At 41.3% G+C, this 24,775-nt stretch overlaps 1 protein-coding gene across 2 annotated transcripts in view; it reads left to right on the forward strand.

Moving 5' to 3' along the window:
- FBXO16 (F-box protein 16) overlaps positions 1-24,775 on the forward strand; it is a 40,871-nt gene that overhangs the window by 2,306 nt on the left and 13,790 nt on the right. The window contains exons 1-3 of one of the 2 annotated variants that reach the window (XR_008714166.1): positions 3,247-3,347; positions 13,218-13,253; positions 17,810-18,239. Coding sequence is in view for 1 of the 2 variants with exons in the window: in XM_055580180.1 (XP_055436155.1) it covers positions 3,249-3,347; positions 13,218-13,253 (135 nt within the window). In the remaining variant the exon portion in view is untranslated. Of the gene's footprint in view, positions 1-3,211; positions 3,348-13,217; positions 13,254-17,809; positions 18,240-24,775 lie in introns of those variants that run through there. The other variant, XM_055580180.1, reaches the window with a different exon arrangement.

Consider the following 24,775-nt stretch of genomic DNA (forward strand, 5'->3'; position numbering starts at 1 on the left):
TCAGCTTACAGCTGGAGAAGGCAATGGCAACCCACTCCAGTACTCTTGCCTGGAAACTCCCGTGGATGGAGGAGCCTGATAGGCTGCAGTCCATGGGTTCTTGAAGAGTTACACACAACTGAGCGACTTCACTTTCTCTTTTCATTTTCACACATTGGAGAAGGAAATGACAACCCACTCAAGCGTTCTTGCCTGGAGAATCCCAGGGATGGAGGAGCCTGGTGGGTTGCTGTCTATGCGGTTGCACAGAGTCGGACACAACTGAAGCAACTTAGCAGCAGCAGCTTACAACAGAAGTTTTTAACCTGGTGTAAGCAAAATGTAATGTTAATATGCATTTTTCTAGGGAGAAGACTCATAGTTTTCATCATATCCTGAAAGAGGTTTATGGCCCTGAAAAAAAAATAAAAGATTAAAAACAATTGGTTTAAGGAATTCCCTGGCCGTCCAGGGGTTAGGACTCTAAGTTTCATTACCAAAGGCCAGGGTCAATCCCTGGTTGCGGAACTAAGATTCTGCAAGCCGAGTGGCTCAGCCTAAACAAATAAATAAAATTAAAAAAAATAAAAACACAAAACTTCAATCAGTTTAAATAGAAGAAAGATCAAACATGCATAAATAGCAATAAAAAAGGAAATATGTGATTTTTAACTGTGCAGATCAAGACTCAGTGATCGTGCTTTAGGTATTTGCCTGCTCATGTGTATTTTTATAGCAGCCAATTAATAATACTGTAATGAAATCATTTCTTATACCTTTGCAACTTAGCTGTTAGGAGCTAAGAATGTGAGGGCTCATCTGAACCTCCTTAATTCCCCCTTATTCCAGTGGAATGGTATCAGCAGGCAACTGCAGGAAGATATTATCTATGGTTTAAAACCCTGAGGTTTTAAAACATTGGCTTTATCTTCAGCTCTGATTTAAGCCTGAGAGGGAATATTACATGTTAAGTGAGAGTCACAGAATTTCAGATCTAGCATTTGGGGGAATTGTCTGTAAGTCAAAAACTAATGGTTTTTTAATTTAAAAAATATTTATTTTTATTTATTTATTTGGCTGTGCCAGGTTAGTTGTGGCATGTGGGATCAAAAAATTGTCCAAGTGAATTCTCTGGTGGTCCAGGGGACCTGGGTTCTATCCCTGGTCAGGGAACTAGATCCCGCATGCCCTAACGAAGACCTGGCTCAGCCAGATAAATAAATATTTTTTATTTAAAATATTTTATTTAAAATAAAAAAATAAATATTTTTAAAAAGTTGTCTTATATTTGCTGCTATAATTTTTGGAGCCCTGGGTGGGCAGGCAAATCCTGTGCAGTCCCCAACTCAGCACCACTGCTTTGGATATGAAACTTACCTTCAGAGAGGAAGAAGGCACAAAAAACAGAAACACTGAGGATATATAGTGAAAATGCCATCAATCTGCTTTCAATATTTTTCACCTTAAAATATTTTGTTGGGCCCCCTTCAAGGACAGGCTTTGAAGAACTCTGTAACAAGAAGTTCTAAGAAAGTCTATGGTAATGCTATTTATTTATTTATTTTTAACTTTTAATTTTGTATTGGAGTATAACCAATTAACAGTGTTGTGGTCGTTTCACATAAACAATGAAGGGTCTCACCCATACATATACATGTGTCCATTCTCCCCCAGACTCTGCTCTAGGCAGACTACCATTGAGCACGGTTCCCTGTGCTATATCGTGGATCCCTATAGGTTATCCATTTTAAATATAGCAGTGTGTACCTGTCCAAGTCAATCCTAAAGGAAATCAGTCCTGAATATTCATTGGAAGGACTGATACTGAAGCTCCAATACTTTGGCCACTTGCAGGAAGCCCCTACAAGAGGAGTCTAAGAACAGCTTAACAGTCTACTACTCAGAGCATCTATGGTACTTTGAATGATCACCTTGGCTGTAAAGCAAGGCTAAGCCAGCATCAGTTACCTGGCCTAGCTTAGTCTCATGACTGGGCAAGGGGAGGCCACCTTGATTAACCAACCCAGCAGACCCTGAACACTGAGGGAAAAGTAATCCCTCATGGAAATTAGAGTGCTTTAATCCAATGAAGGCAGACATAGGGACTTCCCTGGCTGTCCAGTGGTTAGAACTGGATCATAAAGAAGGTTGAGCATTGAAGAATTGATGCTTTTTAATTGTGGTACTGGAGACCTTTGAGACTCCCTTGGACAGCATGGAGATCAAATGAGTCAATCCTAAAGGAAATCAACCCTGAATATTTATTGGAAGGACTGATGCTGCAGCTGAAGCTCCAATACTTTGGCCACCTGATGTGAAGAGCCGACTCCTTGGAAAAGACCTTGATGCTGGGAAAGACTGAGGGCGAGAGGAGAAGGGAGGCAACAGAGGATGAGATGGTTGGATGGTATCACCAACTCAATGGACATGAGTTTGAGCAAACTCTGGGAGATAGTGAAAGACAGGGAAGCCTGGTGTACTTCAGTCCATGGAGTTGCAAAGAGCTGGACACAACTTAGTGACTGAACAGCAATAGTCATGACTCAATGTTTTCAATACAAGGGATGTGAGTTCCATCTCTGATTGGGGAACTAAGATCCCACATGCCGTGAGACCACAAAAATGAAGGCAAATATATACAGTACTGGGCATCGAAAACCAGTGTATTTTCCCCAATAAACCCAAATCTGTCCATATGTAAATTCTTGGCCTTGTCCATTGTACCATTCTACTTCTTAAATATGGTAGCAAGCTAGAGCCCTTGTTAGCTAGATGTCAGAAAGTTAAGAGAGGAAGAAGGAGGTCACAAGGGACAAAAGATGGAGTAGTTCAGATTGCACTGTGATTTTATAAATACTCCTCTCTGACAAATATGGTATGTTCTTAGCTAAGAGTGATTCTGATTTTTCCCCCTTGATCCAATGAAAATCAAACAGAGTTAAACAGACCTGGGTCTGATTCCGTGTTTCACCACCTACTGTCTGTATAACTCTGGGCAAAGCGTGTAACTTAAGTGAGCCTCATTTTCTTCATCTGTAAAATAATCTAAAACCCACCACTTTACCATATTGTTATGGGTTTTAATTGAGCAAACCTGTTAAGTGCCTGACATATAAGATGCTCCCAGTAAATGTTACTCTCCCCCTGGTCCCTGTCCCAGTGTACTAAAAAAGATTATATGGTATTAGTATTTTTAGTATTCTGAAGATCGTATGATTCATTTCTTCTGCAGGTGTAGTTTTTCTTACAGAAGAATATCCAGTTGTTTCATGATGGCATTTGCACCTCCTAAAAACACAGATGGTCCCAAAATGCAGACAAAGATGAGTACCTGGACACCCCTAAACCATCAGCTTTTGAATGACCGAGTAAGTAATAAGAACTGTTTTATTAGTTGAAATCATGCTTTAAAGGGAAAAAAAGCATTAAAAATTTGGTAATCAAAACATGAACAGGAATTGCTTAGGATTGTGTAGTGGATAAAAAAAAAATGAAGGATTTCTTCAAAATTTTAATTGAAATAAATTTAGAACAAAAAGAAAACTTTAATTGAGCCCCAGTTACATGGCCAGAGTTGGCAAGAGATACAGAGTTCCTGCTTAGAAAGAAAGATCTTACGGACTTCCCTGGTGGTCTAGGGGCTAAGACTCTGCTCCCAGGGCTGGGGCCCAGGTTCGCTCACTGGCCAGGGAATTCAGTCCCACATACTGCAACTAAAGACCTTGTGTGCTGCAACTAAGACCCAGGGCAGCCAAATAAATAAATAAATAGTTTTTAAAAGATTTAGGAGATGAGAAGGCCAGGAAGGAGTGTCTACCAGTTCCCCTTCACCTCCATATCCACTGGTTTTCAGGTTCTGAGTCTTCCTCCTAGGTCTCTTCATCCAGACCCCTCTTCTCCTTTGACTTGTGCACATCCAGTTCCATGTTCTCAGTTCACACACTTACCCTCCTTCGCCTGGCACATTGCAGTAACCCCTCAGCTGGTTTCACTGTCTCTAATCCATCCTCTATTCTGGTCCCAGAACGATCTTTCTAAAATACCAAACTAATCCTATGAAGCAAAACCGATAACAGACTGCTCCCAAGGATAAATTCCACCCTACCCCCCATGCACAGCACTGAGGACCCTTCATGTGTGTTAGTCACTGAGTCGTGTCCGACTCTTGGAGACCCCATGGACTATAGCTGGCCAGGCTCCTCTGTCTGTGAGATTCTCTGGGCAAGAATCCTGGAGTAGGTTGCCATGACCTCCTCCAAGGTATCTTCATGAACCCACAGATAGATCCTTGGGTCGATTTATATCGACCTTTATATGCAGGTCCTTTATATCACCTGCATTAGCAGGTGAGTTTTCTTTTTAAAATTTATTTGGCTGCAATTTTTGTTGAAGCATGTGAATCCTTAGTTGCAGCATGTGGGATCTAGTTCCCAGACCAGAAATCAAACCCAGGCCCCCTGCATTGGGAGCATGGAATGGAGTCTTAGCCCCTGGACCACCAGGAAGTCCCAGCAGGTGAGTTCCTTAACACTGGCACCACCTGGGAAGCCTGAACAGCTTTTGTCAAATTTTATGAGAATTTCTAGGGAATTCCCTGGTGGCCCAGTGGCTCAGGGTCTGTGCTCCCAGTGCAGGGGCCTGGGTTCCATCTGTGTTCAGGAAACTAGATCCCACATGCTGCAAGAGTTTGCATGCTGCAGCTAAAGAACCCACATGGCACAACTAAGACCCAGTACAGTCAAATAAATAAAAATGTTTAAAAATTTCATGATAATTTCTAGATGAGCAATGATAAGAGAAATAACCATTTCTATTAGAAATGATATTTATTTTGTGGTTCAGAACTCGCATATTATTCCCTCCCTCATTTTTATTTTGGTTTAGTTAGGTTCTAGTTTGGAGTAAAAGTATTTTCAAAAATCTTAGCCTGCCATATATAAAATAGATAGGCAATGGGAATTTGCTGTATGGCTCAGGAAACTCAAACAGGGGCTCTGTATCAACCTAGAGGGGTGGGATGGGGAGGGAGATGGGAGGGAGGTTCAAAAGAGAGTGGGTATATGTATACCTGTGGCTGATTCATGTTGAGATTTGACAGAAAACAACAAAATTCTGTAAAGCACAATCCTTCAATAAAAAAATAATTAAAATTTAAAAAACTGTCAGATCACTATGTTGTACACCTGAAACTACCATTATATTATATGTCAATTATAATTCAATAAAAATTAAATATAATATCCAAAAAAATCTTGGCCTGTGTATATACCCATAAGTATGTGAATGAATGTATCAATACTTAGACACACACATGGAATTTGCATATGTATACAGCAAACTGTTAATAGTGTGTGCACATGTGCTCAGTCTTGTCCGACTGTTTGCAACTCCATAGACTGTAGCCCTCCAGGCTCCTCTGTCCATGGAATTTTCCAGGCAAGAATATTTAGAGTGGGTTGCCATGCCCTCTTCCAGGGAATCTTCCCATCCTAGGGATTAAACCCATGTCTCTTTGTGTCTCCTGAATTGGCAGGTGGGTTCTTTATCAGTTGAGCCACCAGAGAAGCCCAACTATCAATAGTGGTTTCCCCTAAAAAATTGGACGACATGGAAGAGTAGGAGGGAAGTCTGCTAGAAGAGAGACTGTTTGTTTTTTACTGTATACAGTGCAATGATATTTAACAATTAAAAAAAATATATAAGTAAAAGCGAGCAAAGAACAATAATGTTGAGAATTAAAAAACACAGGTTCCAGATCAGCTGCGCTAAATAATCTCCTGCTTGACTTCAGCAAGTCTCTTATGCCTCTGTCTTTACTACCTACCTTTGGAAATTGAGTGGCTTGGATCAGTTCAGATCAGTTCAGTTCATTTCAGTTCAGTCATTCAGTCGTGTCCGACTCTTTGTGACCCCATGAATCGCAGCACGCCAGGCCTCCCTGTCCATCACCAACTCCCAGAATTCACTGAAACTCACATCCATCGAGTCGGTGATGCCATCCAGCCATCTCATCCTCTGTCGTCCCCTTCTCCTCCTGCCCCCAATCCCTCCCAGCATCAGAGTCTTTTCCAGTGAGTCAACTCTTCGCATGAGGTGGCCAAAGTACTGGAGTTTCAGCTTCAGCATCATTCCTTCCAAAGAACACCCAGGACTGATCTCCTTTAGGATGGACTGGTTGGCTCTCCTTGCAGTCCAAGGGACTCTCAAGAGTCTTCTCCAACACCACAGTTCAAAAGCATCAGTTCTTCGGCACTCAGCTTTCTTCACAGTCCAACTCTCACATCCATACATGACTTCTGGAAAAACCATAGCCTTGACTAGACGGACCTTTTTTGGCAAAGTAATATCTCTGCTTTTCAATATGCTATCTAGGTTGGTCATAACTTTCCTTCCAAGGAGGAAGTGTCTTTTAGTTTCATGGCTGCAATCACCATCTGCCGTGATTTTGGAGCCCCCAGAAATAAAGTCTGACACTGTTTCCACTGTTTCCCCATCTATTTCCCATGAAGTGATGGGACCAGATGCCATGATCTTCGTTTTCTGAATGTTGAGCTTTAAGCCAACTTCTTTCACTTTCATCAAGAGGCTTTTTAGTTCCTCTCCACTTTCTGCCATAAGGGTGCTGTCATCTGCATATCTGAGGTTATTGATATTTCTCCTGGCAATCTTGATTCCAGCTTGTGTTTCTTCCAGCCCAGCATTTCTCATGACGTATTCTGCATATAAGTTAAAATAGCAGGGTGACAATATACAGCCTTGATGTACTCCTTTTCCTATTTGGAACCAGTCTGTTGTTCCATGTCCAGTTCTAACTGTTGCTTCCTGACCTGCATATAGGTTTCTCAAGAGGCAGGTCAGGTGGTCTGGTATTCCCATCTCTTTCAGAATTTTCCACAGTTTATTGTGATCCACACAGTCAAAGGCTTTGGCATAGTCAATAAAGCAGAAATAGATGTTTTTCTGGAGCTCTCTTGCTTTTTCGATGATCCAGCGGATGTTGGCAATTTGATATCTGGTTCTTCTGCCTTTCCTAAAACCAGCTTGAACATCTGGAAGTTCATGGTTCACGTATTGCTGAAGCCTGGCTTGGAGAACTTTGAGCATTACTTTACTAGTGTGTGAGATGAGTGCAATTGTGCATTAGTTTGAGCATTCTTTGGCATTGCCTTTCTTTGGGATTGGAATGAAAACTGACCTTTTCCAGTCCTGTGGCCACTGCTGAGTTTTCCAAATTTGCTGGTATATTGAATGCAGCACTTTCACAGCATCATTTTTTTTTTTTTTAAACTTTACATAAGTGTATTAGTTTTGCAGTATTTGAAATAGCTCCACTGGAATTCCATCACCTCCTCTAGCTTTTTTCGTAGTGATGCTTTCTAAGGCCCACTTGACTTCACATTCCAGGATGTCTGGCCCTAGGTGAGTGATCACACCATCGTGATTATCTGGGTTGTGAAGATCTTTTTTGTACAGTTCTTCTGTGTATTCTTGCCACCTCTTCTTAATATCTTCTGCTTCTGTTAGGTCCATACCATTTCTGTCCTTTATCGAGCCCATCTTTGCATGAAATGTTCCCTTGGTATCTCTAATTTTCTTGAAGAGATCTCTAGTCTTTCCCATTCTGTTGTTTTCCACTATTTCTTTGCATTGATCACTGAGGAAGGCCTTCTTATCTCTTCTTGCTATTCTTTGGAACTCAGCATTCAGATGCTTATATCTTTCCTTTTCTCCTTTGCTTTTCGCTTCTCTTCTTTTCACAGCTATTTGTAAGGCCTCCCCAGACAGCCATTTTGCTTTTTTTGCTTTTTTGCTTCTTTTCCATAGGGATGGTCTTGATCCCTGTCTCCTGTACAATGTCACGAACCTTCGTCCATAGTTCATCAGGCACTCTATCTATCAGATCTAGTCCCTTAAATCTATTTCTCACTTCCATTGTATAATCATAAGGGATTTGATTTAGGTCATACCTGAGATGACCTCAGAGGTCCCTTCCAGGTCTCACATTCTGACTGTGTGAAAGGGGTTAAAAATAGATGCCCAAGTTCACAGTTGAGCAGACCGTGCCTATACGATAACTTCAAGGGCTTTTCTACACTTCTACAGCAGGGCATTGGCCAATGATCAGCGTAATTTTAAGGTCCTCTTTTTTTGTTTTGGCCACACTGCACAGCATATGGGATTTTAGTTTGCTGGTCAGGGATAGAACCCAGGCACCCTGCATTGCAAGCGCAGAGTCTTAAACACTGTAACACTAGGGAAGTCCCTGGTTTTTGTTTTAATTTTGCCTTTTTTCTATTCTGTAGTAAAATGAGAAATATGAAACTGTTTCAGTCTAAAATAAACCTCATAGGAGTTTAACTTCACAAGAGGCTTTAAGCAGAGAGATTGAATTCAAATGTAGATGCCAAAATGATAGCATCATCAGATTACAAGATAATTCAGGCCTTGTGAAAACTTTGAGAGGAGGAATGTTTTATAAGTATGTATTTCTTTGCTGTCTAGTGTAGGTTTTTTTTTCCATCTAGTGTTTTAATTGAAAGTGGTCAACATTTTTTTTTTTAATATGGTTCACACATGTAGTACAGTACACATGTAGTTAAAAGGGTGTTCTGAGAAAAAGCACCTAACCACCATCCATCAGTCATCATTTAGGAGCCCCAAAATGTCTTACTCCTCCATGGTAATGATGTCACATGGTGAAATATGCAACCGCAATGTCGACAGACTAAAATAACAACCATGGGATTTTGACTTAACAGCAGGCTCTGAGTAAACTGTGATGTAAACAAACTGCAGCATTCTGCAAGGAAAGACGATTCTCTCTAATGTTTTCCACTTGAAGTGATACTGTTTCCGGGCTCTTTTTTAATTTTAATCGAAGTATGGCTGATTTACAATGTTGTGTTAGTTTCAAGTGTACAGCAAAGGGATTCAGTTATACATATCTATTCTTTTTCAGATTCTTTCCCTTACGGGTGATTACACAATATTGAGTAGTGTATGTACTATAAGTAGGTCCTTGTTGGTTATTTATTTTATATATAGCAGTTTGTATATGTTAATCCCAAACTCCCAATTTATCCCTTCAACCCTCTTCCAACTTTGTAAGATCAAAAATCTGATTGCAAATCCTTGGAATGAAGACTTGCTCCCAACCAGAGACTAAAATTCTGAGTCTGCCTGAGGACCTGACAGTTAAATAATTTGTTCCAAATTATACTTCTTGTCAAGGGTAGAGTCAGAACCAGATCTGAGTTTGTCTAGTGTTTGTCTTTCTGCCCCTCATGCCTATCAGTTCCTGCTGCTGCTGCTGCTGCTGCTAAGTCGCTTCAGTCATGTCCAACTCTGTGCGACCCCATAGACGGCAGCCCACTAGGCTCCTCTGTCCCTGGGATTCTCCAGGCAAGAACACTTGAGTGGGTTGCCATTTCCTTCTCCAATGCATGAAAGTGAAAAGTGAAAGTGAAGTTGCCCAGTCCTGTCCGACTCTTAGCTACCCCATGGACTGCAGCCTACCAGGCTCCTCCATCCATGGGATTTTCCAGGCAAGAGTACTAGAGTCCGGTGCCATTGCCTTCTCCTACCTGACTCTAATCACCTTTTGGTGAAGAACTGGATTTGCTTGGACTTTGCTTAGACTTCGTCATTGGCCCTCTAAAGACCCTACCTCCCACCCTCTTTATTTTATTTTATTATCAATGACTGACTTTATTTATTATTTATTTATTTAAATATTCATTTTATTTATTTATTTGACTGCACTGGGTCTTCATTACGGCATGCAGGATCTCTAGATGTGGTGTGCGGAATCTTTTTAGTTGCAGCATGGGGAATCTAGTTCCCTGACCAGAGATGGAACTCGGGCCCCCTACATAGGGAGTTTGGAGTCTTAACCACTAGACCACCAGGGAAGTCCACCTGCTACATTCTTGCTGTCCCCACCCCTTCAAGTCAGTGCCCCTTTCTTTCTGATGCCTTCTGTTGTCATTGGACACCACGATGGTCCTCCCATCCTCCTTTGGAAAGGGGGTTGTCATCCTGGGACCTAATTGTTTTTTTTTTCCCACTCTCAGGTCAAACCCTGGGCAGCAATTCATTGAGAATGTAGGGCTTGAGGTCAGAATAGGGAAGATCAAGTTTGGGGTCAGAATGGAAAGACCGTGGTTCTAGCAGGGTTTCTTAGGTGTTAGTGATAAAGAATCTGCCTGTCAATGCAGGACATGAAAGAGACGTGGGTTTGATCCCTGGGTCAGGGAGAGTCCCCTAGAGTGGGAAATGGCAACCCAGTCCAGTATTCTTGCCTGGGAAATCCCATGGACAGAGGAGCCTGACAGGCTACAGTCCATGGGGTCTCCAAGAGTCAGACATGACTAAGCACGCTTGCACCACATGGCTTTCTAGTGAGGAGCCAAGTATATTATTCAGCTGAACATACAGTCTGGAACCAATGATTTTTTTTTTTAATCTATAAAGGTAACCCTTTGGGCCTCTGCTTATCCTCTCTAAAACAGAAAAATTGAACAAAAAGATCTTAAGATTCCTTTTAGCCCTAAAATTCTATGACATCTGAATCTCTTGTTGTTCCATCAGCAGGTGTTTTGTTGAGGGCCTCCCCTGGAACCTGTGGATCATATAAGGGAAAGTAGCTGTAATCTACCTGGGAAGGGAAAATGAACAGAATCACCTGGTGGGCAATAGCAAATCCTAGAAAGGCCAGGTGGAGCATGGGCTGCAAGTGGAGGAGGAGTTGAGAAGAGTGAGACCAGTGGGTACCAGAAAAATGCTGGTGCCCGAGACTTGGGAGGGGAATTAGATGCTTGATAGGATTTTGTTAGACACAAGAGAAGGGTTCAAGAAATGTGTGAATCCTGATTTTTCTCTTTTTTTGGTTATTTTTTATTTTTTCTTGGCTGCACTGAGTCTTCGTTGGTGCACGAGGGCTTTCTCTAGTTGCAGCGAGTGGTGGCTACTCGCTAGTTACCGCACGTGGACTCTAGGGCATGCGGGATCAATAGCTGTGGATCACTGGCTTAGTTGTCCCAAGGCACGTGGAATCTTCCCTGACCAGGAATGGAACCCGTATGTCCTGCACTTGCAGGCAGATTCTTAACCCCTGGACCACCATGAAAGCCCTGAATCCTGATTTTTCAGTCCTGAAAATGTCTATAGGTTTTTTTTTTTATTAATTTTATAGGTTCTCTTCTATTTTCTTTTTCTTTGTTTGCTTGTTGTGACCACAACATTGGCCTGTGGAACCTTAATTGCCCAACCAGGTATCAAACCCTCACTTTCTGCAGTGGAAACACAGAGTCTTAACCACTGGACCACCAGGGAAATCCCCTCTTCTATTTTCATCTAGAAATTCTGAGATTATCTGTCACTGTTATTTGAGGGTCCTAGTAGCCCAGGGGGCAGTTAATTAGGAGGGAGGAGAAAATGGTATTCTTTTTCTTCTTCTCTAAAGTATAAAGAGTGTCTACCTGTGATATATGATATTCCCTGGTTAGTAGCAAAGATGGCATTTTACAGGCCTTGAGGTTGTTGTTGAATCAATTATTTCAGTCTCCATTTTGCCTGCCCTTTGAAAGCAGAATTTGAGAGTCTAAAAAAAGGAAGGAAAACAGATCTGTTGGAAGCATGAAACCAGCTCCTCATCCTCCTCCACAAAAGGGAAGAAATAGGCCTGAGCTAGTTTCTAAATAGGAATGTTCTGACAGGGTGAGAGAATTTAGAAAGTGCCAAGAGGAAGGGAAAAACATGGAGCCCAATTTTGAAAGCCGACAGAGTGCAGGGTGGGTGTGAGAGAGACAGTCACACCTGTTTCCTGCTGTCTCTTGCTTCCTGGCTCCAGATCGCCCTCCTCTGCCAAACCTTCTCACTCTAGCTGTCCCTTCCTCACCCATTCAGATAGATACACAAATGACTGAGCCTCAGGAAAACGCCTCTCCACTAACGTGTAAATACACTCCCGTGGTAGCGATACAGCCAAAGGATATTCATTTGTCACAAGCATGTTCATTCCTTCCAGCAAGCTTGAGCACCTGTAATATGCCACGTACAGCACTCTGCAGTGGAGAAGTCAAGGTGAATAAGACATAGTTTCTGTCCTCAATGGTGTATAACAACAAACCTATACAGATAAACACTGAGCTGTAAGCCCAGAGGCGCACATATGCAAACATATAAGTAATGTACACCCACTGATATGTGAACTCATGAAATAAAAAAACAGAGCTACTCACTCATAAATTTCACAAGTTCTAATACTAGTAATGCTGAAATATTTGGAGGGAGGTTCTCCGTTTTCCTATTTTTTTCCTTTGTCAGTTTTGTCATCACCTTTCAAATTCCAAAAATGATTCCACTTTATAGTTCCATTCTTTTATTTCTTGCCTTTATTTATTTATTTTGTGTGTGTGTGTAATCAAGTTTTATTAAAGTATAAAGGAGATAAAGAAAGATTCTGACATAGACATCAGAAGGGGGCAGAAAGAGTGCCCCCGCCACCCCCCTGCTAGTCTTTAGCAGGAAGTTATATACCGACTATAGTGAAGAGTGAATAGGGAAGTCGCTCAGTCGTGTCCAACTCTTTGCGACCCCGTGCACTGTAGTCTACCAGGCTGCTCCGTCCATGGGATTCTCCAGGCAAGAATACTGGAGTGGGTTACCATTTCCTTCTCCATATTTCTTGCCTTTAAAAAATTATTTATTCTCTAAGATGAATTGATTCACATGGAGAAACTGAGAAAAAAGAAAGTTTGCCCAAGTTGTAAATAAAGTTACCCTTTCAGGTACAAAATCTATCTCTTTATACTCAGTTGATAAAATGGAAAAGACAGTCAATATTTAGTGATTGATCCTTTAATGATGTCTTTTTTAAATTTATTTATTTTATTTTTGACTGTGCTGGGTTTTCATTGCTGTGCACGGGCTTTCTTTAGTTTTGGCAAGCAGGGGCCACTCTGTCTGCAGTGAGCAGACTTCTCATTATGGTGGCTTCTCTTGTTGGGGAGCAGGGGCTCTAGGGCATGCAGGCTTCAGTACTTGTAGCACGTGTGCTCAGTTGCACCAAGGCACGTGGAATCTTTTGGAACCAGGGATTGAACCCGTGTCCCCTGCATAGGCAGACAGATTCTTAACCACTGGACCACCAGGGAAGTCCTAATCATGTCTTTTTAATGGGTATTTTGAACCATGAAATATGAAATCATTCCATGTTGTTTTTTTTTTAATTGTAGGTATTTGAAGAAAGAAGAGCTCTGCTTGGAAAATGGGTAACTATTTAAAGTATACTTGATTCTAAGTCAGAAAGAGAAAGACAAACACCATATGAATATCACTTATATGTGGAATCTAAACTGTGGCACCAATGAACCTACCGTCAGAACAGAAACAGACTCACAGACGTAGAGATCAGACTTGTGGTTGCCAAGTGGGAGGAGAGGAGGGAGCAGGACAGACCGGGAGTTTGGGGTTGGTAGATGCAAGCTATTACATTTAGAATGGCTAAGCAACAAGGTCCTCCCGTATAGCACAGGGAACTATATCTAGTATCTTGGAATAAGCCATAATAAAAAAGAACATTAACAAAGGAGTGTATATAAATCTATATATCTATATATCCACATCTAAGTTACTTTCACACTTCCTTAAAGGAAACACAGTCTCAAGGACCATTGTCCATGATCAAATTACAGTAAGTCCACTATGTATGAATGAGTTATGTTCCGAAAGTGAATTCATAGGTCCAATTTGATCATAAATCCAACAAAGTTAGCCTTGCTGCTACTCCTAAGTCGCTTCAGTCATGTCCGACTCTGTGTGACCCCATAGACGGCAGCCCACCAGGCTCCCCCATCCCTGGGATTCTCCAGGCAAGAACACTGGAGTGGGTTGCCATTTCCTTCTCCAATGCATGAAAGTGAAAAGTGAAAGTGAAGTCGCTCAGTCGTGTCTGACTCTTCGCGACCCCATGGACTTCAGCCTACCAGGCTCCTCCGTCCATGGGATTTTCTAGGCAAGAGTACTGGAGTGGGGTGCCATCGCCTTCTCTAATCAAAGTTAGCCTTGGTACCCAACTAACACAATTGACTACATCCCGCTATATGTAAGCTTGCTTCTAGACATCCTGGGCTTGAAATTAAAAAACTGTTCTACTGTACTCTACACAGTACTGTAATGTACACAAAAACACAGCCACCTGTAGAGGATGGACACACATGACCGAGCACGCCAGACACATGAACTAATGTGATTGGACGTGCGAACACACATTCGCATCTTTGAAAGTTCGAAACTCAAATGTTTGTATGAGGGGACTTAATCTATCCATCTCTAGCCAATGTGTATTACTCATCAGATTCCTCTACAGTCTCATTGAGAGTCTCTTCCACCCAAGAGAACTGGAAACATGGTCATACAAAAACATGTACACTGATGTTCACAGTGGCATTATTCATAATTGTCAAAAATATAAACACCCAAACGTCCATTCGGTGAGAAATGGATAAACAAAACGGGGTCTAGCCAAACAATGGAATAGTTTTCAGCCTTAAAATGAAAGGCAGTTCTGTTTCAAGCTACTCACAGGAATGAACTTTGAAGACATTGTGCTACGTGAAATAAACCAGACACAAAAGGACCAATATTGTTTGATTCCACGTTTATGAACTTCTTAGAATAGGCAAATTCACAGAGAAAGAAAATAAAATAGAGGTTACGAAGGAATCGGGACGTTATTTAACGGGTACAGAGTTTCTGCTTGAGTTTTAAAAACAGTTCTGCAGACGGACGGGGGGGATGTTGCACAACAGTGTGAGTGTGCTTCATGTCACTCAACTGTACACTTAAAAATGGTTAAGATGATCAATTTTGTAATATATAAATTTTTCCATAAATTTTAAAAAGCAAGGGTAAGAAAAAAGAAAGAAGTACTATGCTACAACATAAACTTTGAACATAGTGTGTGAGTGAAAGAAACCAGACACCGAAGCCACCTAGTATATGATTTCATTTATATGAAATATTCAAGATAGACAAATCCATAGAGGCAGAAAATAGATGAGTGGTTTCTAGGGGCCAGGGAGCAGGGGAGGAGTGACTGACTGTAATGGGTATGGAATTTATTGGGGGTAATGGAAACGTTCTGAAATTAGACAGCAGTGCTGGCTTTACAGCCTTGTGAATATACGAAAATGCTCTGGTGGTGTGGCGTATGAATTGTACCTTAGTTAAAAAAAAAATGAATCAGGATCCCTTTAAAAATTTTTTTTTAAATTTTATTTTATTTTTAAACTTTACATAATTGTATTAGTTTTGCCAGATATCAAAATGAATCCGCCACAGGTATACATGTGTTCCCCATCCTGAACCCTCCTCCCTCCTCCCTCCCCATACCATCCCTCTGGGTCGTCCCAGGGCACCAGCCCCAAGCATCCAGTATCGTGCATCGAACCTGGACTGGCAACTCGTTTCATACATGATATTTTACATGTTTCAATGCCATTCTCCCAAATCTTCCCACCTTCTCCCTCTCCCACAGAGTCCATAAGACTGTTCTATACATCAGTGTCTCTTTTGCTGTCTCGTACACAGGGTTATTGTTACCATCTTTCTAAATTCCATATATATGCGTTAGTATACTGTATTGGTGTTTTTCTTTCTGGCTTACTTCACTCTGTATAATAGGCTCCAGTTTCATCCACCTCATTAGAACTGATTCAAATGTATTCTTTTTAATGGCTGAGTCATACTCCATTGTGTATATGTACCACAGCTTTCTTATCCATTCATCTGCTGATGGACATCTAGGTTGCTTCCATGTCCTGGCTATTAGAAACAGTGCTGCAATGAACATTGGGGTACACGTCTCTTTCCCTTCTGGTTTCCTCAGTGTGTATGCCCAGCAGTGGGATTGCTGGATCATAAGGCAGGTCTATTTCCAGTTTTTTAAGGAATCTCCACACTGTTCTCCATAGTGGCTGTACTAGTTTGCATTCCCACCAACAGTGTAAGAGGGTTCCCTTTTCTCCACACCCTCTCCAGCATTTATTACTTGTAGACTTTTGGATCGCAGCCATTCTGACTGGTGTGAAATGGTACCTCATAGTGGTTTTGATTTGCATTTCTCTGATAATGAGTGATGTTGAGCATCTTTTCATGTGTTTGTTAGCCATCTGTATGTCTTCTTTGGAGAAATGTCTATTTAGTTCTTTGGCCCATTTTTTGATTGGGTCATTTATTTTTCTGGAGTTGAGCTGTAGGAGTTGCTTGTATATTCTCGAGATTAGTTGTTTGTCAGTTGCTTCATTTGCTATTATCTTCTCCCATTCTGAAGGCTGTCTTTTCACCTTGCTAATAGTTTCCTTTGATGTGCAGAAGCTTTTAAGGTTAATTAGGTCCCATTTGTTTATTTTTGCTTTTATTTCCAATATTCTGGGAGGTGGGTCATAGAGGATCCTGCTGTGATGTATGTCAGAGAGTGTTTTGCCTATGTTCTCCTCTAGGAGTTTTATAGTTTCTGGTCTTACGTTGAGATCTTTAATCCATTTTGAGTTTATTTTTGTGTATGGTGTTAGAAAGTGTTCTAGTTTCATTCTTTTACAAGTGGTTGACCAGATTTCCCAGCACCACTTGTTAAAGAGATCGTCTTTAATCCATTGTATATTCTTGCCTCCTTTGTCAAAGATAAGGTGTCCATATGTGCGTGGATTTATCTCTGGGCTTTCTATTTTGTTCCATTGATCTATATTTCTGTCTTTGTGCCAGTACCATACTGTCTTGATAACTGTGGCTTTGTAATAGAGCCTGAAGTCAGGTAGGTTGATTCCTCCAGTTCCATTCTTCTTTCTCAAGATCGCTTTGGCTATTCGAGGTTTTTTGTATTTCCATACAAATTGTGAAATTATTTGTTCTAGCTCTGTGTAGAATACTGTTGGTTGCTTGATAGGGATTGCATTGAATCTATAGATTGCTTTGGGTAGTATACTTTATACTTGGATTTCTTTAACTCTGCTGCTGCTGCTAACTTGAAATAGTCCATCTTTAAAGCATACAGTCAAAGCCTTCTTTCCTTTGAAGGGAGCATCTTTGCCCCAGAATATAGTAGTAGACAGAATATCCTACCCTGTGAGTTACTGAGATTCATTTTCCCATATGTCTTAGTCCATTCCGGGTGCTATAACAAAACACTGGTGGGTGTGGGGGCTTATAAACAGCAGAAAATTTATTTCTCATAGTTCTAGAGGCTGGAAAGTCCAAGATCAAGGTGCTGGCAGACTCGGTGTGTGGTGGGAATCTGCTTTCTGGCTCAGAGACTCTCCATGTGTCTTCACATGACAAAAGGGCTAACAGGTCACTCTGTAGTCTCTTTAATAAAGGACACTAAACCCATTCATGAGGGCTTCCCTGGTGGCTCAGTGGTAAAGAATCCACCTGCCAATCAGGAAACTCTGGTTCGCTCTCTGGGTCAGGAAGATCCCCTGGAGTAGGAAGTGGCAACCCACTCCAGTATTCTTGCCTGGGAAATCCCATCGACAGAGGAACCTGGCGGGCTACAGTCTACAGGGTTGCAAAGAGCCAGACACAACTGAGTGACTGAGCATGCATGCTCCCAATCCCATATATGAATGCGCTCCCTCATGACCTAATCCTCTCAAAGGCCCCACCCACCTCCCTGGGTCATTACCATAGGGTTAGGGTTTCAATTTAGGAATTGGGGGTGACATAAACATTCAATCCATCCCACTGAGACTAAGATAAAAAGCATTGTATCTTACCGTTCTTATTTGTCTGATTTGGTCACCACTTCTTTTCTTTGCTGGTCTACAAGCTCCAGTCTAAGGAGATTTACTAACCTAAAGAAGAAAAAAAAAAGTCACGTACACAGTGTTTCTGGAAGACTTTACATATCCCCGGGAGAAGGAAATGGCAACCCATTCCAGTATTCTTGCCTGGAAAACCCCATGGACGGAGGAGCCTGGCAGGTTACAGTCCATGGGGTCACAAAGAGTTGGACAAGACTGGTCAACTTCACTTTACTTTTACAAGAAAAGGGGCAATATTGATTTCCTTCAGACAGGAAAACTGTCTAAAGGGTGGAAGAGATTCTTACCGGGAGAGCCTTTTGTGTCTTTTGAATTTTTAATCTTGTGAATGTTTTTAATCATGTGAAGGTAATACCTATTCAAAATAATAATAAAATTTTATAAAATAAATTCACTAAAAATGGCAAAATGAAAAATACCTGAAATTTAAAATCTAAGTTTTTCTCATATTGTTTGTGTTTTTAAACTAACTTTGTTACCAACAACTTAAAAAAGAGACTTATAAAAAAAGCAAATAGATAAAATAAAAAGAGATATATTTAAAATGGCTATGTTTGCTTTTCATTCTACTTACTATGAGTGGAAATCCCTAAATTAATATAACTAGGGCCAGTGTTCAGGCAGAATTCATTGGTATGGCTGACCTGCCTCTGTCGATTTTGATTGGTTGGTAGCATTGTCCAGGGGAGAAGGCAATGGCACCCCACTCCAGTACTCTTGCTTGGAAAATCCCATGGACGGAGGAGCCTGGTAGGCTGCAGTCCATGGGGTCGCTAAGAGTCAGACACAACTGAGCGACTTCACTTTCACTTTTCACTTTCATGCATTGGAGGAGGAAATAGCAACCCACTCCAGTGTTTTTGCCTGGAGAATCCCAGGGACGGGGGAGCCTGGTGGGCTGCGGTCTATGGGGTCACACAGAGTCGGACACGACTGAAGCGACTTAGCAGCAGCAGCAGCAGCAGCAGCATTGCCCAGAGAAGGCAATGGCACCCCACTCCAGTACTCTTGTCTTGCAAAATCCCATAGATGGAGGAGCCTGGTAGGCTGCAGTCCATGGGGTCGCTAAGAGTCAGACACGACTGAGCGACTTCACTTTCACTTTTCACTTTCATGCATTGGAGAAGGAAATGGCAACCCACTCCAGTGTTTTTGCCTGGAGAATCCCAGGGACGGGGGAGCCTGGTGGGCTGAGGTCTATGGGGTCACACAGAGTCGGACACGACTGAAGCGACTTAGCAGCAGCAGCAGCATTGCCAGTTGTTAAACATTTTTTAATATCACCCTGGATAAAATTCAAGGTCTTCAAACTTTTTAAAAGATCTTGTTGAGTCTTTTCTTTTCCCATAACTAATAGAAGCATATATTTGCAAAGGTCGTTGATATTTGCAAAGATCATTAATTATCTCTCTATTCCAATCAGCCAAACTGATCCAATCAGGCATGGCTTTACCATGCTCCTTGTTGTACATTGCTTGATGCTATCAGGCATTTAATAAATACTTTCTAAATGAATAAATGATACTGGTTTTTCTCTTTTGCCCAACAACAAACTTATTCCATAAATTCACTACATCATATGGTAATCTTTATACCTCCATGAAAGCCACATGAATTAAGTTTGAAGGGGATATTTCCAGTTTATTTTTATTCAGTTTTCTCTCTCCATTTTAGGTTTTAGGCTTTTTTTGTCTGTGTGTTTTATGAACAACATAACAGATGGATAGCATAAGGAATGCATTTTCAATAAAGAAGAAAGGAGAGAAGTAAAGATTCAGATTTTTAACATTTTTCCTTTGTTTATGGCTGTGCTGGGTCTTCCTCGATGTACAGACTTTTCTCTAGTTGTGGTGTGCAAGCTTCTCATTGCCATGGCTTCTCTTATTGCAGAGCATGGGCTCTAGAGCCTTCTCGTTTAAGTTGTGGCATGTAGGATCAACACAGGCTCAGTAGTTGTGGGACACGGGCTTAGTTGCTCCAATGCATATAGGATCTTCCCAGATCAGGGATCAAACCCATGTCACCTGCATTGGCAGGCAGATTCTTTACCACTGAGCCACCAGGGAAGCCTGAGGATACTGATTTTTAAACTTAGCATTACTTGGGATTTTCATTGTAGGACTCAAGTATTGGCTTTAAAGCTCAATCTCATATTAGAAGTAAAGTCACTTTTAAAAACAATCTGGATAGTAAGGGGCAAGATGTAATGTGAAACCTATTCAATGATAGACAGTCCAAAAAGTATTTTATATTTAGCCATGTGTGCATCCTCAGTCGTGTCTGACTCTTTTGCGACTCCATGAACTGTAGCCCGCCAAGTTCCTCTGTCCATGGGATTTTCCAAGCAAGAATATTGGAGTGGGTTGCCATTTCCTTCTCCAGGGGATCTTCTCAACCCAGGGATCAAACCCAGGTCTCCCTTTACCAGCTGAGCCACTAGGGAAGCCCAAGATATTATAACCAAAAAGCAAAAAATAACAACCTCTTCCTTCATCTTGACCTCACTGCCTGAGAACTTTCCTTCCCTTGGTGTGAGATGAGTGGTACTAATGCCCTAGCAATGGTCCTCACATCTTGAAAGTGCAACAAGAATCCTTGTAACAACTACTCTGAAAATGGGATTTTTACAATCCTATTGTCAAGAAATCCCTATACAAAAGCATTAAAAGTAACTATAAAATATAATTATGATATAATATAAGATAGTATTGTTGCTGTTTAGTCACTAAGACCCTGTGGACTGTAAGCCCACCAGGCTCCTCTGTCCATGTCATTTCCCAGGCAAGGATACTGGAGCCCGTTGCCATTTCCTTCTTCAAGGGATCTTCCTGACCCAGGGATTGACCCCCTTTCTCCTGCTTGGCAGGCGTATTCTTTTCCACTGAGTCACCAGTGATGGCCATATAGGATAGTATAGCATAAAATAATACAGCATAATGTCATATATTGATTATATATGATATTAATTTTAAAAAGGAACTAACTATAAAATGAGGTATCATACATGGTACCAGGATAAGAAAATGGTCCTAGCTGCTCCCCTGTCTCACACATTAGATCCCTGGCTATGATGTTTTGGCTCTTTTTTCTTGAAGAGCTGAAGCAAGAGATGTGGGATAGATATATATGCTATACTAAGTCATTTCAGTCGTGTCCGACTCTGTGCAACCCCATAGACGGCAGCCTACCAGGCTCCCCCGTCCCTGGGATTCTCCAGGCAAGAACACTGGAGTGGGTTGCCATTTCCTTTTCCAATGCATGAAAGTGAAAAATGAAAGTGAAGTCGCTCAGTCATGTCCAACTCTGAGCGACCCCATGGACTGCAGCCTTCCAGGCCGCTCCGTCCATGGGATTTTCCAGGCAAGAATACTGGAGTGGGGTGCCATTGCCTTCTCCAACTCAGTACCTGCTGCTGCTGCTAAATCGCTTCAGTCACGTCTGACTCTGTGCGACCCCTGAGACGGCAGCCCACCAGGCTCCCCCGTCCCTGGGATTCTCCAGGCAAGAATACTGGAATGCGTTGCCATTTCCTTCTCCAATGCATGAAAGTGAAAAGTGAAAGTGAAGTTGCTCAGTCGTGTCCGACTCTGAGCGACCCCATAGACTGCAGCTACCAGGCTCTTCGGTCCATGGGATTTTTTTTTTTTAATCTATTTTATATATAATAGATATATATACTACTATATATAAAATAGATTTAAAAAAAAACAAAACCAGGAACCTACTGTATAGCACAAGGAACTATATCCAATATCTTATAATATCCTACAGTGGAAAAGAATCTAAAACAATATATGTGTGTGTGTGTGTGTGTGCATATATATATATAGCTGAATCATATGCTATATACCTGAAACATTGTAAATTAACAATGCTTCAATTTAGAAATTTTTTTAAAAAAGAGAAAGATACTGGGCGATTACCAAATTCATGTACAGTTAATTCTTCCATGGATTATCTACTTTTTGGATTATTCCCAGCACCTTTTAAATTCCAAGGGGATTTTCCCCAGCCATTAAGCATTCTTCTCAGTCATCTACCCACCTTCAACTGGTAGAAGTTCAAGGAATGCAAATTCATTTTCTATTAGCCTAAATAAACACAATTAGAAAGGAGAAACCCCCGAGGCAAAGAACACCTATCAAAGCCAAATATAAATTATCTTTGACTGTTATAATCAGGGAAATAAATGAGAAACCAATGTAATTATCTTTTTAATCTCTAGAGGGAAAGGTTTGAATGTTTTCTTTTATAGATTTCTTCAGCACTTTATAATCCTAATGTTCTTTTATATTCATTCTAAATCACTGTTCTTCAATCTGAGCCTGTTCTCTTCTTGTGGGCACCCATGAAAATAATTGAGCTGAACTCAGTCCTTCCAAATGTGCTTCCTGTCCTTGTTAATGTACAAACATGGTAACTTTATGCTTTGCAATTTAATTATTTGCATATCTAATGATTTACCCCTCATGCTTATTATTTTTAACATCACTATGATATTTTATAACAGGGGTCCCCAACCTCTGGGCCACAGACCCGTTGGTACCTCTCATCAGATCAGCAGTGGCATTGCATTAGAAATAAAGTGCACAATAAATGTAATGCTGTAGTTTTTCCAGTAGTCATGTATGGATGCGAGAGTTGAACCATAAAGAAGGCTGAGTGATGAAGTATTGATGCTTTTGTACTGTGGTGTTGGAGAAGACTCTTGAGAGTCCCTTGAACTGCAAGGAAATCAAACCAGTCAATCCTAAAGGAAGTCAGTCCTGAATATTCACTGGAAGGACTGATGCTGAAGCTGAAACTCCAATACTTTGGCCACTTGATGCAAAGAACTGACTTAGTTTCTGGGAAAGATTGAAGGCAGGAGGAGAAGGGGACAACAGAGGACCAGATGGTAGGAAAACATCACTGACTCAGGACATGAGTTTGAGCCAGCTCCAGGAGATGGCGAAGGACAGGGAAGTCTGGCATGCTGCAGCCCATGGAGTTGCAAAGAGTTGGATGTGACTGAGCGACTGAACTGCAACAAAATGTAATGCTCTTGAATCACCCCGAAGCCATCCCTCTCTGCCTGTTCCCCGAGTCTGTGGAAAAAAAATTCTCTTCTATGAAACTGGTCCCTGGTGCCAAAAAGGTTGGGTACCACTGTTTATAATATTAGGAATTTTATACATATTTTCATTTATTTAATCTTCCAAGTAACTCTAAATTTAGATATAATTATTCTCAATGTATAAATGAAGAAATTAAGAGGTTCTTAGTGAGACTCTGAATGGCCTCATTCCCAAAGCCCCCATACATGCTTAATGCCATATTTTCTCTTATCATGTTGCTGAGCTGATCCACTATTGTGAGGCATTTGGGGTTATTTCTGATTTACTGTAGTGCTAATTATATCCCATAAAATTTTTTTTCGTAACCTTAATCATCCTGGGTCCCCATGTAACTCAGTTTCTACAGAGTAGCACGTAGCACCGCCCAAAGTAATTTTAAAGATGAATACCAATTTTCATGTTGTCTCTCAAAGAAAAGTCACAGGGGATCCAATTCAGAGCTCATAACAATACTTACCAGATTCCCTTTCTTCATTCCCCAGTTCTCTCACACTGTATAACTGCCGGAAAGGCAGTTACAGTCTGAACCGCCACAAACTGCCTTCAAGCCAAAACCCTGCAGCTCTCCTGTCTCCATATGCCCCCCACTGGCTCCTTGTTTTAGAGATCACCGCAGCGTCGTGGGCTGGTCCTTCCCCTGGCCCTCACCACTCTGGTCTGGCTTCTCTATCATTCTAATAATCCATCCCCAAAGGAAAGAAGTCTCATTTTATGTTAGTTGGACTGTGCAGAAACAGGCCGAGAGGAAATCTGGGAACATTTGTACATGAATACATTATATTCACTTATTTGTAAGTTAAGGTTTCTGATTTTTTTTTTTTCATTTCAGAGTCCCCCCCTCCCTCTTGAACGATAGTGTCCAAAGTGAGATTCATGAGCACTGAATAGATCTGGTAACAGTGAATAGTTTTTGTTTTATTTAAAATTCTTTGTTTTGGCTGCTCTGGGTCTTTGTTGCAACACACAGGCTTTCTCTAGTTGTGGCATGTGGGATCTTAGTTCCCCGAGCAGGTATCAACCCTAGTCCCTTGCGTTGGAAGGCAGATTGTTTTTATTTATTTGTTTATGGCTGAGCTGGGTCTTCGTTGCTGTGTGCGGGCTTTGTCTAGTTGTCGTGAGCACGGGATCACCCTTCTCTACTTGCAGTATGCAGTCTTCCTACTGCAGTGGCTTGTCTGGTTGCAGAGCACAGGCCCTAGGGTGCTTGGGCTTCAGTCGCCCTGGCGTGTGGGCTCAGCAGTTGTGACTCTCAGGCTTACTTGCCCTGCAGCACGTGGAATCATCCCAGAGCAGGGATGGAACCCATGTCCCCTGCACTGGCGGATTCTTAACCACTGGACTACCAAGGAAGTCCCACAGTGAATGGTTTTAATCAAGAGGCACTCCAACTAATTAAAAAAAAATCCTATGATTATAAAGCAGCTGACTTGTCATAAGGTATGTCAAAAATACATTTTTACTTTATATGCCTTTTAAGGTGGTCAATGTATTTTATGATCACAACTAAAGTATTATAAAATTCTGATTACTTTATAATAACTAGCAAATATCTATCAGTGAAATGCAATAACGTATAAAATACAAGTAGCCCCAAACTTCCCTGTTTTCTCTTCTCTAATGGACTAAAGAAGAAAAACAGAGATTTAGACTCTGATAACAGCTCCTTCAGCTGCTAGCTGTTCCCATAAGAACCTTTCTTTTGATTTTGGCCAGCTCTCACGTTCTCATCTTTGATCAGTCACTAATCTTGGGACTGGCTTGGGGTCATTACTGGGGAAAATTGTGAAGTAACGCAAGCGTTTGTTCGGCATGCCCCAGATTGCTTTGGCATGTACTTCCTGTCTCTGGCACTCT

This window comes from Bubalus kerabau, chromosome 4, assembly GCF_029407905.1.
Source record: "Bubalus kerabau isolate K-KA32 ecotype Philippines breed swamp buffalo chromosome 4, PCC_UOA_SB_1v2, whole genome shotgun sequence".
Lineage (NCBI taxonomy): Eukaryota > Metazoa > Chordata > Mammalia > Artiodactyla > Bovidae > Bubalus > Bubalus kerabau.